Source organism: Sciurus carolinensis, chromosome 17, assembly GCF_902686445.1.
Source record: "Sciurus carolinensis chromosome 17, mSciCar1.2, whole genome shotgun sequence".
Lineage (NCBI taxonomy): Eukaryota > Metazoa > Chordata > Mammalia > Rodentia > Sciuridae > Sciurus > Sciurus carolinensis.
The window spans coordinates 40425697-40443197 of record NC_062229.1 but is presented as its reverse complement, the minus strand read 5'-3'; the positions used below and the strand labels follow the sequence as shown (position 1 = coordinate 40443197).

General features: G+C 42.2%; 1 protein-coding gene and 1 pseudogene across 7 annotated transcripts in view; one reads left to right on the top strand and one right to left on the bottom strand.

Moving 5' to 3' along the window:
* Window positions 1-7801, bottom strand: part of Slc4a7 (solute carrier family 4 member 7) — a 100274-nt gene extending 92473 nt beyond the window's left edge. For 4 of the 7 annotated variants that reach the window (XM_047532386.1, XM_047532389.1, XM_047532388.1 and 1 more), the window contains exon 1: window positions 7467-7801. In XM_047532386.1, the coding sequence (XP_047388342.1) occupies window positions 7467-7514 (48 nt within the window). In that variant the 5' untranslated portion in view covers window positions 7515-7801. The remainder of the gene's footprint in view (window positions 1-7466) is intronic. The other 3 variants (XM_047532394.1, XM_047532393.1, XM_047532392.1) reach the window with 2 other exon arrangements.
* A 6723-nt stretch (window positions 7802-14524) lies between these two features.
* Window positions 14525-14990, top strand: LOC124967841 (coiled-coil-helix-coiled-coil-helix domain-containing protein 2-like; annotated as a pseudogene).
* The last annotated feature ends 2511 nt before the right edge of the window (window positions 14991-17501 follow it).

Below are 17501 nucleotides of genomic sequence, written 5' to 3'. Positions count from 1 at the left end.
AAGACCACAAAGGAAAACTCTAGGCTGAAACAAGTGAGCATAACCAAGCAGCTATTTCCTTGTACTGACGGATCACATTTGTAACAACAGCACCCCAGTCTCTTCCCACATCCTGCCTTCCTTTATGCATCACTAATCTAAATAAATCCCTGGATAGGAATGGGGTTGAACATGAGAGGATCTGGACATTAGTAATATACAAACAACATTTCCAAAGGACCCATGCATTCACTATATAATTTAATTTGAAAAATAGCATGGGATTTTACTAACAAGTATGTATTAACAACTTTAGTATTTTTGTGATAACTCTGTAACATGAAAAATTAGGTACCTAATACATATTGGAACATATTATAAACAGTCATCCATATACTTTTGTGAAACAGTTGGTATACCAACCCACAGCAAAAAACAATGTAAGAAATTATCCTCCTTGGGGCTGGGGTTGTGGCTCAGGGGTTGAGTGCTCACCTAGCGTGTGTGAGGCACTGGGTTGGATCCTCAGCACCACATAAAAATAAATAAAAATAAAGGTGTCCACCTACAACTAAAAAATTTTTTTTCAAAGTAATTATTCTATTTTGCCTAATAGTTAATGTTTTCATGTCTTAAAAATGAAAATAACGTACCAAGAAGCTTTGCTCCCATTCTTGTCTCAATCCCTACTCTCATTTGCCCTCTAAGGCAACATTTTAGTTTCCTATTTATCTCCCCAGTGTCTTGACACGAACACATATTTATGTTCCCATTAAAGAAAAGGAAGTCTATAATACAAACTCACATCTTGGTTGGTTGGTTGGTTGGTTTTTTGCTTTTTGTTTTTGTTTTTGTTTTGTTTTGTTTTTTCAGTTCAGCATTTCTCTCCATAACAGTACATTCTCATTCCTCACTAGATGTAGTATCATATAATGTGAATATATACCATAATCATTCAACCAGTACCCTCTCAGGTTGCTCCCAAAGCACCTAAGTATACATTTTTCAAATCTATACTGAAACAAAATGAGTTCTAATTATAGAGAAAAAAATTGTAGGTAAAGAGATTTAGTCAGCATCACAGGATTTGCTTTCTTAGACCCCTGACAATACAACATATTATTGACTTTTGTAAGAACCATCAGAAATACTAACTCACCTGGCTGCATTCTCTTTTCAAAGCTTAACATATTTAATCATTATAGGATTTCTCAGAGACTTTAATGCACTGTGACTCTCCAAAAAATACAATTTGTGACACAGCCCAAATTTATTTGGCTACAAAATTTTTCAGCAGAAACTCCTATCTTAGTATTCTGTGAAACAAACTAATGAAATTTCAGAAGTGAATGTAGTCACCACTAGTGACAACTATTTCAGTAAAATATAAAACTATTAACTTTTAACTGAGTTAGTCTTAAGAGTACATTCTTTAAGTCAGGTGTGGTGGTACACGCCTATAATCCCAGCAACTCAGGGGACTGAGGCAGGAGATCACAAGTTGGAGCCCAGTCTCAGCAATTGAGCATGGGCCTAAGCAACTATATGAGACCCTGTTTCAAATTAAAAAATAAAAAGTTACTGAGCACAGTGGCACATCCCTGTAATCCCAGCACCTTGTGAGGCTGAGGCAGGAAGATTGCAAATTCAAAGCCAGCCTCAGCAACTTAGCAAGGTCCTAAGCAACTTAGCAAGATCCTGTCTCTTAAATAAAATATAAAAAGGGGTAGGGACGTGGCTCAGTGGTTAAGGGCCCTTGGGGCAAAATTTACAGTACAGAAAAAAATATATACATTCTTCAGCTGTTTTGTGAATTATAAACCTCTTTGAGAGCTGAATATAAAGCTATTTGGCCCTCTCCCAGAAAGAATGCACACAAGCAGAAAATTTTTCAGTTTCCGGGGAATTCATGGACCCCTGAGGCCCATCCACAGATTTCAAGGTCATCCCTTTTTTATAATGAATTTTAACTAGACAGTGCCATATTATCTATGGCACCATTAATACTCCAAATACTAGGACACAACCCAGAGCACTTCTCATGCAAAATTAATGAAAAAACAGAATTCACTATGATGTTTACTGTGGTACAAAGCAAAGCACACTCACGAGGATCACATTTAACAATTAATGATTAAGCAAAAATACTGGAAGAACTGTTACAAGAAATTGTAGTCTGATTTTTATGAGGTATCTCATATTTCAAATAAATTAGATTCTTACAGGCTTAAGAAATTTGGCTTTTAATTCATTCTATACAGTATGAAATCAAGGATTTTTTTTTTTTTCATATTTGACACAGGACCTCACTCTATTGCACAGGCTGGTCCTAAATGCCTGGCCTCAGGCAATCCACCTGCCTAGTAGCTGGGCACCATTCTCACCACCATGCCCAACTTCAACAATTTTTTTAGAAAGCAATATATTTCATATTTGACCACAGCAGTTACTACAAAAGCAATCTTGCAGTCAGGGGTGATGGCACACACCCGTGATCCCAGTGACTGGGGAGGCTAAGACATGAGGACTACAAGTTCAAGGCCAACCTCAGCAACTTAGTGAGGCCCGGTCTCAAAATAAAACAAAAAGGGTTGGGGATGTAACTCAGTGCTTGCCTAGCATGTGTAAAGGTCTCAGTTCAATCCCCAGCACTATAAAATAAAATTTAAAATAAAAAATGTCAATCCCCAGCACCAGAATAACAACAAAATTAATTGAATGTGGCAATATGAATGCCCAGAAGGGGGTGGAGGGGAACCTGGGAGTTTTAAATGTAAATCAAAGAAATCCCAGGCATGATTACAGTCCACACCTGGCCTTGGTAGTACTACCAGAGGAAAGCTAGTTAGAGTTGAAACTCAAACCAGGCTCCTTGCAGCTTCCTGAAGAAGGCATTCATAGAATTCATACTTTCCCAGTTCTGTGACACCTCTCCTTTCCTGCACTTCCTGACATAACTTTCTCCAGTCACCCAACCAAGCTCCACCCACCCATCGCAAATATATTAAAATGCTAAAATTCTGAAAGCTGTTTCCTAGGTCAAGATAGTATTTCAGTGGCCTACATGTTAACAATGTAAATTCTAATTTAAATTACACCTTATTATCAAAAGCACAGTGGCACCCACCTATAATCCCAACTATTCTGGAGGCTTAGACAGTAGGATGATCTCAAGATCCAGGCCAGACTGGGCAATTTAGTGAAACCCTGTCTCAAATTAAATTTAAAACGTGCATGATAAAACACAAATCTGGCCAGACACGGTGCACACCTATAATCCCAGCAACTCGGGAGGTTGAAAACAGGATCACAAGTTCGAGTCCAGTCTCAGCAATTTAGATAGACCCTGTCTCAAAATAAAAGGTTAACAAAAACAAACAAAAAAACACAAAGGCTGGTTATGTGGCTCAGTGGTAGAGCAACCATGGATTCAACCCCTATTCCAAAGAAAAAAAAGCAAATCTGTATCATTACCACATCATTTTCCTGTTCCAAGTACTGAAAAAAGTTCTTGGTCACTCTTGTAGCAGTCATATGAAGAGGTGTAGTACATGGGAGAAAAGAATCATCATTAAGTCAACAAGGCTCTACCCCAGTCAACTAGCCCTCTGCCTTCCAGAAGAATGTTAAAAAGGCAACACTACTAGACTTGTAACACAATGTTGACCACAGACTCTTTGGTGATTTATTATCAGCATAATTACAAGTAATCCTCAACTTTCTCAAACTGTTAAAACTCAATGTAAAATGTGCAAAAGAGGCAAATCTCAATGTAAACTAGAATGCTGGAATAGCTTTATTACTGATACATGCTCATCACAAAACTGAAAATAGTGCATGCACAAAAAATACTGAAGCAACCATAATCAACAAGAGGAAACTACAATATAAATCAAAATGATGCTGGGCACAATGGCACATGCCTGTAATCCCAGTGGCTTGGGAGGCTGAGGCAGGAGGATCACAAATGAAAACCCTGCCTCAGCAATTCAGCAAACCCCTAAGCAACTCTGCTAGCCCCAGGTTCAAAATAAAATTCTGAAAGCTGAAGGAATGGGGATTTGGGTCAGTGAGAAGCGCCCCTGGGTTCAAGTCCCACTACCAAAAAAATCATCATCATCATCAAAATGATATTGATCCATGACTAACCTGTAACATTAACCTCATGAAACACCTGTATGTTCCTTTATAAAAATGGGCCATTTTGTCAGGGGCAGATCCTAGCCACTTTAAGATATTTGTGGTAAGATACAATTAAGAAAGGGGAGGGAAAGAGGAAGAAAGACAACCCATTACCGGATGTTGACAAGTATAGCTAGGAAGGTTTTAGAATATATTGGTTAACACACCACATACCACTAAAATAATATACCAGGTTCCTCCAACACCAGGTTATTTTGGCTTTCAATTTTAACCTACTCAACTAACAGGAGTTTAGTGTAACAAAATACTGTAATTTTTATACCCTAAGCTCTCTTGAAAGAAAACCTGTGTAACTCCCAGTTTCAATGACCTGAAAAAACAATTCTTCAATCCAACTCAACTGACCTACAGTTTCATTTGGAGAGATGACAGATTTGTTATCTGTCCCATTCCTACAACTCCATGGACTTTGGTCCAAAGATACCAAGAATAAGACAAAAAGGTAATCCTGATAATGGTAATGCCTAGGGTGCCATGTCTCTAGAGCTATCAACCAGTTCCCCAAAGAGAATGCTTACTTGCAGGTACACATAAACCTTTCATTTAGCCATCACCAATAAATTCAATCTGAGTAATATCTTTCATCTATTCTAATGACTTTAAGTATTTCTAATAAACTCAAGAAATGTTTCAACTGGCACTTACAAATGACATGTAAATGCTATCACTGTGTTCACTCCAAATGCCAAAATAAATTTAATGAAGGCAGGACCCTGCCTACCTTGTTTATTTCCCTAGTGCCTGGCACCCATGAGATATTAATATCCACAAAATGAAAGAAATAACAAATTTCATAATACAGTCCCAAAATTTCAGTGGTAATCGAATTGCATTAAATAATGTACAGCTTAAAAGATCATTTGCTAAAACTCAGGAATCTTTTAAATAACAGAATTTAAACTCTACTAAAAAATAAGCCTGTCAATTTTTATAAATTCTAAGTGATACCTGCTTAGAATTTTCCACCAAAATTCTACAAGTTTTCTACCAAAGCAAACAAAAGTTGTATGTCTGTAAGAGAAATGACTCCTCCCCAATGCCATGAGTGAAAGTCAAAGAATTTACAAGAAACCTTAGAGCCTAAATTATGGAACAGATGGGCTCCAGTATGAGTAATATAAACTGCCACCAATTTATTCAAAATTTTTTGCATAATTACAAGATGGCATTTTATTAATATAAATTTTATTCCCGTTTTTTGGCTATGCCAAGCAGTCTGCTGTGAGTTATGACTGACAAATACCTTTCACTTTGATGACTTTCATTTAGCAGGAAAAAATGAGTAAGGAAAAATTAATTTTTTGGTTTTGTTTTGTTCTTGGTACTGGAGATGGAAACCAGGAACACTTTACCAATGAGTTACTTATCCAGTCCTTTTTATATTTGAGGCAAGGTCTTGCTAAGTTGGATGTCCCTGAATTTGGGATCCTCCTGCCTCAGCCTTCCCAGTTGCTTGGATTATTGATGTGTGCCAGCATGCCAATTTTCCTCTCTAGTTTTCAAATTATACTACTATTTCCAGTTCTCCATTCTATTTTTAGGCTGATAGCTTGCTATATTTGAGTTCCATTATTGATTTATGTAGATTTACTATAGCCAGTCTTATTTTCCACCAGATTTAGGAGATACATCTTCCAACTCTCTCCCCTGCCACACCATCAACAGCTATTGAGAATTCCTTTGCCATTTGCAACCCCCCCCCACACACACACATGAATATAACTTCTAAGAGAGTAATGCTAGTTCAGTTTTATTGGACACTAGAGAACAGGTTCTAAATAACTGCTTTACATTGAATGAATGAGTGATTTGGAGGACAATGCTCTTACATGCTGCTTCTGCTAAGCAGGTAATGGGAGAACACATCAATTTCTGTCCAGCTTTATGAAAACTCAGATGCAAATAATAAGGCCAAGAACATGCAACAGTGTATTTGATACACAGCATTTGAAAAGGTGCTATACAACAGTTTATTCAAAGGCTACAGAAAGAATTACAGAAATTTCCTTAGGAGCTTCCACTATTCCATTACTATCAATGTGAATGATCTTCCCAACAACCACTGCTAAATGACTTCCCTGTCTGGAGACTTAGTTTTCCTCTACGTTTAGAGAAATGAACATTCTGAAATAACAAATGACTCCTTTCCCAGATCTTGACAATAATCTTAAAATTAGGGGGGGCAAGGGAGTGGTTTAAGGAAAACTCAAAAACACGTGAAAAGTGATTTTCCTGTTAGTTGTGAAAGACTGGAAAATTTTTCCTGCAACTTTCCCTCCTTTGCTGGTCAGAGTAATTGGAAGCAGGAAAATTTGTAACACTCCTCTACCCTTTGAGTCACTAACTAGGAAGAGAGAAGAGAATCACAACCGTGGGGGCACATGTGCTCCACATAGAAGCAGGAAGTGAGTGTTTCTTGAGGATGGGCCACTCGTCCATCATCCCAAGTGGGAGGTTAAACCTTTTGGAAATTCGCCCCTACTCCCCTCTAACCCTAAATCCAAAGCCAGCCTCATAGGGACAAGCGATTTTCCCAGGCTGATGAGGCGGAGCAGCACAGGGGGGCCGGAACACTGACACCCTTCTCCTTCTACTTGGCCTGAGACAGGAGGATACTCCTCCGATTCATGCCAGAAGAGGAGGAGGCAGACCTGGCAGTCAACAGGGAAAAGAAGCCTTGGCCGCGAAGGAAGACGGCTTGTCCACGCGGCCAGAGAACTCACAGAACAAAGCACACCACGGACCGGGTGGGGAAGCTCAGAAAAAGGAGGAGGGATTCACACCAGCTCTTCCCACTGCCTGGGACGGGAGACAGGTGAAGCTGCGGTCCTCCTTAGGAAAAGATGGGTTTTCCAAGGGCTAATTTGAACTCCAGCGCCAAAGCAACCTGAACCGCGACCCTGGCTGGAGAGAACGCCGGAAAATAGGGGAGATAAGCGCCGCGGAGAGAAAGGATGGAGTGGTCCGGGTCACTGCGGGCCCCGCGGGTGGCCGGGTCTCTCCGGAGCCGGGCGCAGGATGCCCGTAGCGAGGAGGACTGTGGCGCGCAGCCCGCCGCCCCGACTGGGCCTCCCAGGCGCCGCCGCCCGCCCCCTCGCACCCGCGCCCCGGGCGGCCACACAAAGGGGATGGCCAGGCGCGCCAGCCGCCGGGAGTCGGAGGGGCCCGGGACGAAGTGGCCGTGCCGCGACGCTCGCCGCACCCCCGCCTTTGTCTGCCTCGCTCCGCGCCCTCCCCCAGCCGGGGAGCCCCGCCGCCCGCGGCGCCCTCACCCTGCTCGTTACCCGGGTGAGTAGCGGTCTCATCTGCTCGCCGGCCCCATCCGCCTCCATGGCCGGCCCGCCAGCCCGCGGCGGCCGCTACAGTGCTGCCCCGCGCGGTCCGCCAGCCGCAGCCGCTGCCGAGAGCCCGGCGCGCGAGGGGGAACGAACGTGCGTCTGTGTGTGAGGGGCGCGCGGGGAGAGCCGGGCGCGGGGCGAGGAAGCCGCGGGGCGCGTGTATCCGCTCGGCGGCCGCGGGGTGGCTCGCGCAGGGGAGTGAGGCCACGGCGTGGAACGTGGAGCGAGAACTGAGCGAGCACAGGACCGAGCGGGGAGGAGGAGGCAGCGCGTAGGGCTGGGGGCGGGGCCGCAGGCCGTGACGCGCTCGGCGCCCGGGACGCCCCGGCACGCCCCCGCGGCACGCCCCCTGCCAGTTTGGCACCCCGAGCCTGCTCGGCGCGCCCGCGGGCCCAGCCGGGAGGCCACCCGGAGGTGGGGCGGGGGAGAGGCAGATGGACACTTGTGCCAGCCAATCGGCGGCTCGCAGGGATCCGCACCCCCCCCCCCCACACACACACACACTCGCGCGCACCGCCCCCCAGGCCCCGCCCCCCTTTGTAAAAACTTAATTGACCTAGGCCTAGAGTCTAACTAGTTTTTCGGGTCGGAGGCTCCCCTGACATTCGGAAGTGGGGTGGGGGTCACTATGTCCCTGGTTCCTGACCACGTGTTTTACAGACAGGCGCAAAAGAGGAACCCCCCCTCCCCCTTCAGAGAACTTGTAGGTCTTCAGGAATCCTCCTGCAAACTTCTTTTCTCTCTGTACTGTAGGCATAAATTCCAACTCTGTGCCTATGAAAGAGGGGTACACCTGGCCAGGTATCATGTGTTTTCCCTGCTGAACGTGCAACACTACAGCTCCCACACTCGTGAGTCCTCCCTATAGGGAACCTCTCAAGTATCTGTTTCTTTACCTGCAGATGATGAAGGAAAACTTCCACACACGGTCATTGAAAAATTAAGTGGATTTCTATCCATGAATGTGCTGGGCACATAGCATGTTTATTATTGTCATTGTTAACAGGGTTCTGTTCTTGTTTAATAAATAAAGATAACTAAAGTTTTAGTTGAGAAGAGCTGAATCCAGTTATGGAAGGAAACAAATACATATACCAGAGGGTCTGGTCCTCACATCATATCCATCTCTAACAAGATAATTAGTAAAGCTCTTTGTCATCAATAGGTAGCTAAATTTATTGGATGACCCTTTGCTGGTTTGGGTCCTAGACCCCTTTTGTTCTAAATTTCCCAGAGAGTTACTGTTAGGTTAGCATATATTGTTCACTAACTTGTGCTAAAGTAGTTATGCTTCTAAATAGTCTTAACTACCATTTGAAGGTACATTTAAAGGCCTACAATTAGAGACTGTGACATTTTGCAAACACATTTCATCTCTAACCCTCACAATACCACAAAATATGTTTGCTCTGTTTTGAATGTGTCCCCAGAAAACATATTTTGGAAACTTAATCCCAAATGCAACAATGTTAAGAGATGGAGCCTAAGGAAAGGTGTTTAGCTCATAAGAGCTCCACCTTCAAGAGAGGATTAATGATGATTATAAAAGGGCTTGAGGCTGCAAATTCTGTTTCTCATACATCCTTTTCTTCCTTCTTCTTTCAGAAATGGGATGCCACAGGAAGAAGACTCTCACCAGATGTAGCCCTTGGACTTTAAACTTCCCAGACTCTAGAACTGTGAAAGAATAAATTTCTTTTTACATTACCCAGTATTCTGTAATAGCAACACAAAATGGACTAAGACAAAGTTGCATTCCCATTTTACTGACAAAGAAGCTAATACTCACAGAATTAACAGGTTTTAGTTTCTATTATGTAGAACTCTCCATCATACCATTCTAATGCCTTGCTAAACAAAGTCAAACAACCAGGCGTAGTGGCACATGCCTGTAATCCCAGCAGCTCCAGAGGCTGAGGCAGGAGGACTATGAGTTCAAAGCCAGCCTCAGCAATTCAGCAAGGTCCTAAGCATCTCCGCAAGACCCTGTCTCTAAATATTTTTAAAGGGGCTGGGGATGTGGCTCAGTGGTTTAGTGCTTCTGAACTCAATCCCCAGTACCAAATACATAAATAAATAAAGTTGAACAATCTTAAAGAAAAAGATGGTGCAGGCATGGTGGTGCTTGCTTGTTATCTCAGCTACTCAGTAGGCTGAGGTAAGAAGATCACAAGTTGAAGGCCAGCCTGAACAATCTAGTGAGACCCTGTTTCAAAATACAAAATAAAAACAGTTGGGGAGGTGGCTTAGTAGTAGAGCACTACTATGTTCAATCCACAGTACTGCGCACACACAAAAAAGAAGCAATAATGAAAAGCAATAATACAAAAAAAGAAGAGAGGTGGGGGCAGGAGGGAATAGCTCCTACAACTTTTTAAGGCATCCATCATTTGTGCCTGTAGCATCATTCTCAAAGTGAATATAATTCATATTGAAGAATTCGGTCTGGTCTCTCATACAATGCAATGTCTTCCCATATAACCATAATTAGTATATAGAGAACAATCTCTGTTCCCTTTTCTCTCTCTCTCTTTTTTTTTTTTTTTTTTTGCATAGTACTTATCTCCTCATAACATTCTATGTATTTTGTGCTTTTTTGGGGGGGGGCTTACATCCAACTACACACACATATGCCTAAACACACGCGCGCGCGTGCACATGTACACACACTCACAGGCACACAGGCACAGACTAACAAGTGCTCCAAAGCTTGGTGTGGGCAGCATTTAATTGTTTTGCTATCATATCCTTAGCACCTACAAGAATGATTAGCCCTTATAAACTCAGTACATGGGGTCATTGAGCAAATGTGGAGCACAACATCTATTCTTCTTAAACCCTAAGAGCATCATGGGTGACAGTTGAGCCTGTGGTCAAGAACAATGCAGGAGCCAAGACCCCAGGTGCCAGAGTGCAAAGTAATAAGCAGTCAACTTGAAATAAAAATATGCACTTCTCAGATCTTGTTAAACAATGAGGGTTCTCTTCATCTATCTTGCAAAAGAGAAAAAAAATGAATTCTTGGTTTTTTTAATTTTCAAATAGTTTTGAATGACTTCTGTAGTGCTGTGTACTTTTTCCACTCCTCACTTCATCCCAACTGTTAGAAGAAGAATGTAGTAAAGATCTGAATTATAGAATTTATTACTCTCAATTGCCAGTTAATTCAAGCTCAGCCAAAATTCAACCTGAGGTGATGATATAGTGAGTAAAGAAGACCATTTGGTCAGGTGTGATGACACACATCTGTAACCCCAGCAATTTGGGAGGCTGATGCAGGAGAGATCACGAGTTCCAAGTCAGCCTTAGCAATTTAGCAAGGCCCTAAGTAACTTAGAGAGACCCTGTTTCAAAACAAGTGTTAAAATTACTTCAGGCAAATGTAGATGGCTATTGTGTTTCAAAGGCACACTGTTCTTCTAAGCATTTTAAATATTTACCTGAAATGTAGCACAGGGGAATATTTGTTAAATAGATGTGACTGTGAATACAAATTCATCATTAAAAATGAGCTAGTTAGCCAGGCTTGGTAATTCCAGCAGCTTGGGTGGCTGAGATAGAAGGATTGTGATTTTGAAGTCAGCCTCAGCAATGGTGAGGCAAAGCAACTCAATGAGACCCTGTCTCTAAATAAAATACAAAATAGAGCTGGGAATGTTGTTAAGGGTTGGGTGCTCCTGAGTTCAATCCCAAGTACCAAAAAAAAAAAAAAAAAAAAAAAGAGCTAGTGCTGGGTGCAGTGGTACACATTTGTAATCCCAGAGATTCAGGAGGCTGAGACTGGAGGATCATAAATTGGAGGTCAACCTCAGCAATTTAGCAAGACCTTGTCTCAAAATAAAAAATAGAAAGGGCTGGCAGTAACTCAATGGTAGAGTACCCCAGGGTTCAATCCCCAGTACCATTAGATAAAGAAAAAAAAAAAAAAAAAAAAAAAACTTGAGCTGGTAGTACCTAAAATCAAGGAGTTTTAACTGCATCCTAAGTTCAGGACACTTCCTGAGTTTCTGGAATTGTAGGTAATCCTAGCAGGGAGTTGGCAAGATCTTCAGCCTAAGAAGTAAACCATCTTCCTGCAAACAGTTCTCCCTGAGCCAAGGCAAAGACAAATAGCAGTTTCTTTGTCATTTTAAAAAGCCTGAAACCATCTTTAATCTTTAACAGAAGATCCTTTGACAATTGTATGTATCTTCCTTGCCTCTTCTTATACTTTAAATGTGTCCAGTCATTTGATCCTTCAAGGTGCTGAGGGAATAGAAAAATTGTCTTCCTTCTTAAGTTCTGATAATTGAGTATATGAAATAAACTGGCAGCAGACAGACTTACAGGAGAAAATATCATTTTAATTACACATATATGCATGGAAATCCCACAAAACATGAGACTTGAAAAAAAGTCACATGACTAAAGGTTATATAGCATCTTGAGCTACAGAAAGGAAGAGGGCTTAGGGTTAATGGTAGGGTGATGGGAGGGAATATATAGTGAAGAAAGTTTGTCTTGTTATGCAAATAGTCTCTCAGGTAATAAAAATAGCCTTGGAGAAGACTTGCAGAGAATAGGTAACAGTTTGTGTCTTCTATCAGCCTTTAGTGTCTTCTGTGAAGCAGTTAATTTTTCCTAGCCGAAAAGATTCCTGGAAGAAGATTCATGACAAATAAGTTCATTCTGGGAGAATCTACATTTAGACAGATAAGGAAACTTCAGAGAAAACCCCTCTCTGCATTTAGAAGAAGAAAGAGGGACCAGAGACATGAGGACAGGAAAAGGGCAGAGACCTTGTGCTGAGGCTGCTTCCGAGCTCTTCAGTGTCCTTCAGTTCAAAACTCAGTGTGGGTACCCCACTGTGATCTCAGCAACTAAGGAAGATTAGAGAGGCCCTGTCTCAAAATAAAAACTAAAAAGGATTGGGGAGTATAACTCAGTGGAAAGCATCCCTGGGTTCAATTTCCAGTTATAAAAACAAACAAACAAAAAATAGTATTCGCCATGTCAATGCCAAAGTGCCGTATTTGGTGGGTATCCTTTTCTGAGACCAACAAAGGAAAACTAAAATCCTTGGAATAGTGATTTTAAGAAAAACCTGGGCAACCTCAATGGGGGAGAGACAAATAGAAAATTGCATAAATAATTGTTGTTCTTCATTTCATAGACTAGGCATACAGATTGATTTTCCAAAAAATAAAGAAAAAGAAAAACAGACCCAGTCCCTAATCTGGTGGGATTCAGAGTGGAAAACACTGATATGGTAAACCAATATCAACAATGTGATCTGTTTAACTCTAATACAGTCCTGGGAACCTCAAAGAAAGGACACAATGAATTTTGCTAGCTGTGGAAGAGTAACGGGCTGCCCACTGTGGATGATGTATATCAAAGTGTTTGAGAGAAAAACAACATATTTAAATTAATTCATGAAAGATGATGTTATATGTGCTATAATATGGACTATATTTGGTCTTTGTCCCTGCTTCTGTCACAGAGCTCTGTAAAGCCTTTAGAATTTCTTGATTGATGCTACTGTTCTTTTGTTATTTGAAACAAGCCACTTTGGTAATGCTTGAGATTATACGATAATGAGCTCAGCTAGGGTGGAGCCCAAGGTAGCCTCAGAATGAGGCCAAGTCACCAAAAAAAAAAAAAAAAAAAAAACACACACACACACAAGTAACTGGAGGATCAAAGGGCTGACATTTTCAGCCTCACTGGGGTGGTGGGCTGGATCAAACTCTGTAACCTCAGCAATTTAGCTAGACCCTGTCCCAAAAAATAAAAGGAGTGGGGATGTTACTCAGTAGTATAGCACCCCTGGATTCAGTTGCCAGTACTGGAAGGAAGAAGGAAGAAGGAGGGAGGGAGGGAGGAAGAGAGGGAGGGAGGGAGGGAAGGAAACCTCTGAAACAATAATATTTGATGAGTTTCCAGATTGCTGAATATGTGGAGGTTCCTGAGAAGGCATGGAATCTCCAGGCTCCCACCCCATACCTACTGCTATTTATCTCTAGCTGTCTGTCTGTATCCGTTATAATACCTTTTATAGCATACTGGTAATTTAGGTGTTCCCTGAGTTATCTGAGTCATCCTTACACATTATCAAACCCAAAGAGGGGGTCACAGGAACCCTTGTCTGTAGCCATTTGGTCAACAGTATATGTGACAACTTATTGCTCACGTGACCAGTCTCTGAAATGGGAGCAGTCTCATGGAACTGAGCCCTCAACCTCCAGGTAAACCAAACTGAATGGATTAGATAGAGGGTATCTAGTTGATATCTTCCAGAGATTATTGGCATGTGGGGAAACACCCCCCGCACATCTAATCTCAGAAGTCTTCTATGGTGAGTGTGAGAGTAAAGAAAAAATTGGATGTGTGTGTATGTGTGTGTGTGTGTGTGTGTGGTTTCCTTTTAAAAAAATTTTTTTGTGTGTGTGTGTTTCCTTTTATGCTATAATTTCATCAAATAAGTGGGAGCAGCAGAGGCAAAAAGGGCACTACAGATATTGATGACAGCAAGATCAGTGGCATTGAGCTGAAGGAGCAGGATGACTCTGATGAAGCCTGCCAGCCCAGGAGGAACACTGCTGTAAGCTGATGCCCTTTGTGCCAGTAGTTGTGTCTTTAGGCAAGTCTCCTCACCTTGATGACCATTATGGAAGTTGTTTTAGGAGTAAAAGCGATATCCTCCTCTCGGATTGCAATAAGGATTGCAGGAGAGCCCCAAGCACAGCGCCTACCTGTAAGAAACACTCAGCAATGTTTATTGTCATGATCTGATTGGGCACCACATGTAGGAGAAAGGGGGGCTCAGGCTCACATCAGGGCTTTCCCTAGTCTATAGCCCAGGTTCCTAAGAGGTTCATATTTCCATTAGAATGAAAACTCAAGTGCAGAAACTATGGACTGTATCCACTTTGCCATTGCAAGCATCCAAGGGTGCCTAGCACATAGGAGCCATCAAAAAAATTCTTTTGGGATTCTGGACGTCGAGCCGCCACGCACTTAGCATGTTGCGTGGAAGCCGGAGCCACACCTCACACGTGGCCCCGGCTGCCAGCCAGGCCCCTCAGATGAGAGCTGCGCCCAGGCTCGCACCAAAAGCTCAGCCACTAGCTGCAGCCCTGCCAGCTGCAGTGTGCTCAACTGCTGCGGCATCCCAGCAGCCAGGTCTGATGGCGCAGATGGCGACCACTGCGGCAGGTGTGGCTGTGGGCTGTGCTGTGGGGCACACACTGGGCCATGCCATCACGGGGGGGTTTCAGCGGAGGAAGTGCTGCGCAGCCCTCAAAGCCTGATATCGCCTACCAGGAGCCTCAGGGAACCCAGCCAGCACAGCAGCAGCAGCTTGGTGGCCCTTCCTTTTATGAGATAAAACAATTTTTGGAGTCTGCCCAGAACCAGGGTGATGTTAAGCTCTGTGAGGGTTTCAATGAGGTGATGAAGCAGTGCAGAATTGCTAGCGGATTAGTCTAATTGAGAAGCTCAAATTGAAGAAATGGAAACTCGACTCTGATGACCAAGTTACTTTAGCATAAAAATGTAATCGATAGTGAAAGTATGAAATGTAAAATTACAGTGTAGTGGCTGGGGCTGTAGCTCAATGGTAGAGCGCTTGCCTCACAAGTGTGAGGTACTGGGTTTGATCTTCAGCACCACATAATAATAAATAAGTAAATAGAGATATTGTGTCCATCTACAACTAAAAAATATTAAAAAAAAAAAAAAAACTGCAGTGTAAAGCCTCACCTAATAGCTTCAATGTTTCTGAATGGCAGCAAAAGAAAGTTCTAAATGGGGGCTGGGGAGATAGCTCAGTCGGTAGAGTGCTTGCCTTGTAAGCACAAGGGCCTGGGTTCGATCCTCAGCACCAAAAAAAAAAAAAAAAAAAAAAAAAAGATGGAAAGTTCTAAATGTACGGAAGTTCACTGAGTGGATTCAGAATTTGGGGCTGGACAAATGTTTGTGTGCCCTCCTTAAGCCAGCTGTTCTGATGTTCTTTGAGTTTATTAAAATAAAGTGATTTTTCTCCTGGGGGGAAAAAATTCTTTTGGTACCAGGGATTGAACCCAGGGCCACTTAACCACAGAATCACTTTTCTAGCCTTTTTATTTTTTATTTTGGGACAGGGTCTAGCTAAGTTGCTTAGGGCTTCACCAACTTGCTGCGGCTGGCTTTGAACTCACCACCCTCCTGCCTCAGTCTTCCAAGTTGCTGAGATCACAGGCTTGTGTCACCAGGCTTGTCTCTCTTTTGATGCTTTAATGTGTCTACAAGAAAATTTGAAATTACACATGCAGCTAACATTATATTTTTAGGGAATGGCACTGGGTTACAAAGCATTGGTCTAAGGCAATGATAAAGTAAATGGAAAATATAAGAGTGTAGAAGTCAAATTGGTAGAACCTAGTGATTTGTTAGGAAATTCGAAGAACAATCAAAGGCTACACAAAGCCCATGAGCATGTTGAATTGGATATCCTCAGAAAGATCCAGCTGGAGATGGATGAATAGGTCAGGATGTAATGGGTTCACTTGATGCTTTGACTATAACCCTCGTCACTTTGAAACTTACATAGTTTTTTCTTTTCCTCAACCTTCTTTTCCTTGACCTTCTCCCTGATCTTCTTTTCCCTGATCTTCTCCTTCCTGATCTCTCCTTCCTAATCTCATTTTCTCTGAATCACCTCTTTAAAAGCCCCCTGTCCTGCTGATGGGCAGAATCACAGCATTTGGGACAGGAGTCCCCTGTGTTTCTCCTTTGCCAGGAAAGCAATAAACCTTCATTTTTCTTTTTCTCAAAACTGTGTCCTTGTTATTTGATTGGCATCAGGAACAAGGACCAAGTTTTCAGCAACAAGGAACTGAAAACAGAGCTCTGGGCTGGAGGGATAAAGTTCAAGAAACTTCTTTGTATCAACTGAAGAGACAAAATTCCTAGGCCAGAATACTCCCAGGCACCTTCAAGGGCTGTTACTGCTTCTAAAGAGTCTTCCAAAGTCGGTACAGTGTAATCCCAGCAGCTCAGGAGGCTCTGGCAGCAGGATCATGAGATCAAGCCAGCCTCAGCAACTTAGTGAGGGAGTGGCTCAGTGGTTAAGTGCCACTGGTACCCTGGTACCAAAAAAAGAAAAGAAAAGAAAAGAAAATAAAAGAAAGAAAGAAAGAAAGAAAGAAAGAAAGAAAGAAAGAAAGAAAGAAAGAAAGAAATGAATTACCACAGAGGAAGAACTTGTTGCCAGAGGTGAGAGATTATGGATGGGAATGGGAACTGAATACGGTAGGACATGAGGGACATTTTAGGAGTGAAGGAACTTTTCTATTTCTTGATCATGATGTTAGTTACACAACATTGTACATTGATCAAAACTCAGTATTGTACACTAAAATGAAATTTACTATAAGTAAATAAAGCCTCAATAAACCCAATTTAAACAAAAAGAAACATATATGCACCACACACCTGTAATCCCAGCAACTCAGAAAACTGACGCAAGAGGATCACCAAGTTCGAGGCCAGCCTGGACAATTTAGCAAGACCCTAAGCAATGGCTGAAGATATTGCTCCTTCCATCCCCAGTACCAAAAAAGAAAAAGAAAAAGAAACAAAGAAACATATATGCAATTGATGTATACATTGTATCATCTGGAATTTGGTGGATTGTTCTTTATTCAACTGAGTTTTACATATTTGTGATTCTACAGTGGTTCATTATTGTGGTACTTTAAAGAGTTTATCATAGCATACGTTTTGTTTCAGTACTGAGAATCAAACCCAGGATCTTGAGCATGCTAGACAACCTCTCTACCACCAACCCAGGGATGCTTTACTACTGAGCTATATCCCCAATCCTTTTTATTTTTTTTTTTTTGGGACAGGCTCTCATTTAAATTGCTGAGAGTCTCACTAAGTTGCCGAGGCTGGCTTCAAACTTGTGATCCTGCTGCCTCAGCTTCCCAAATCGCTGGAATTACAGGCATATGTCAC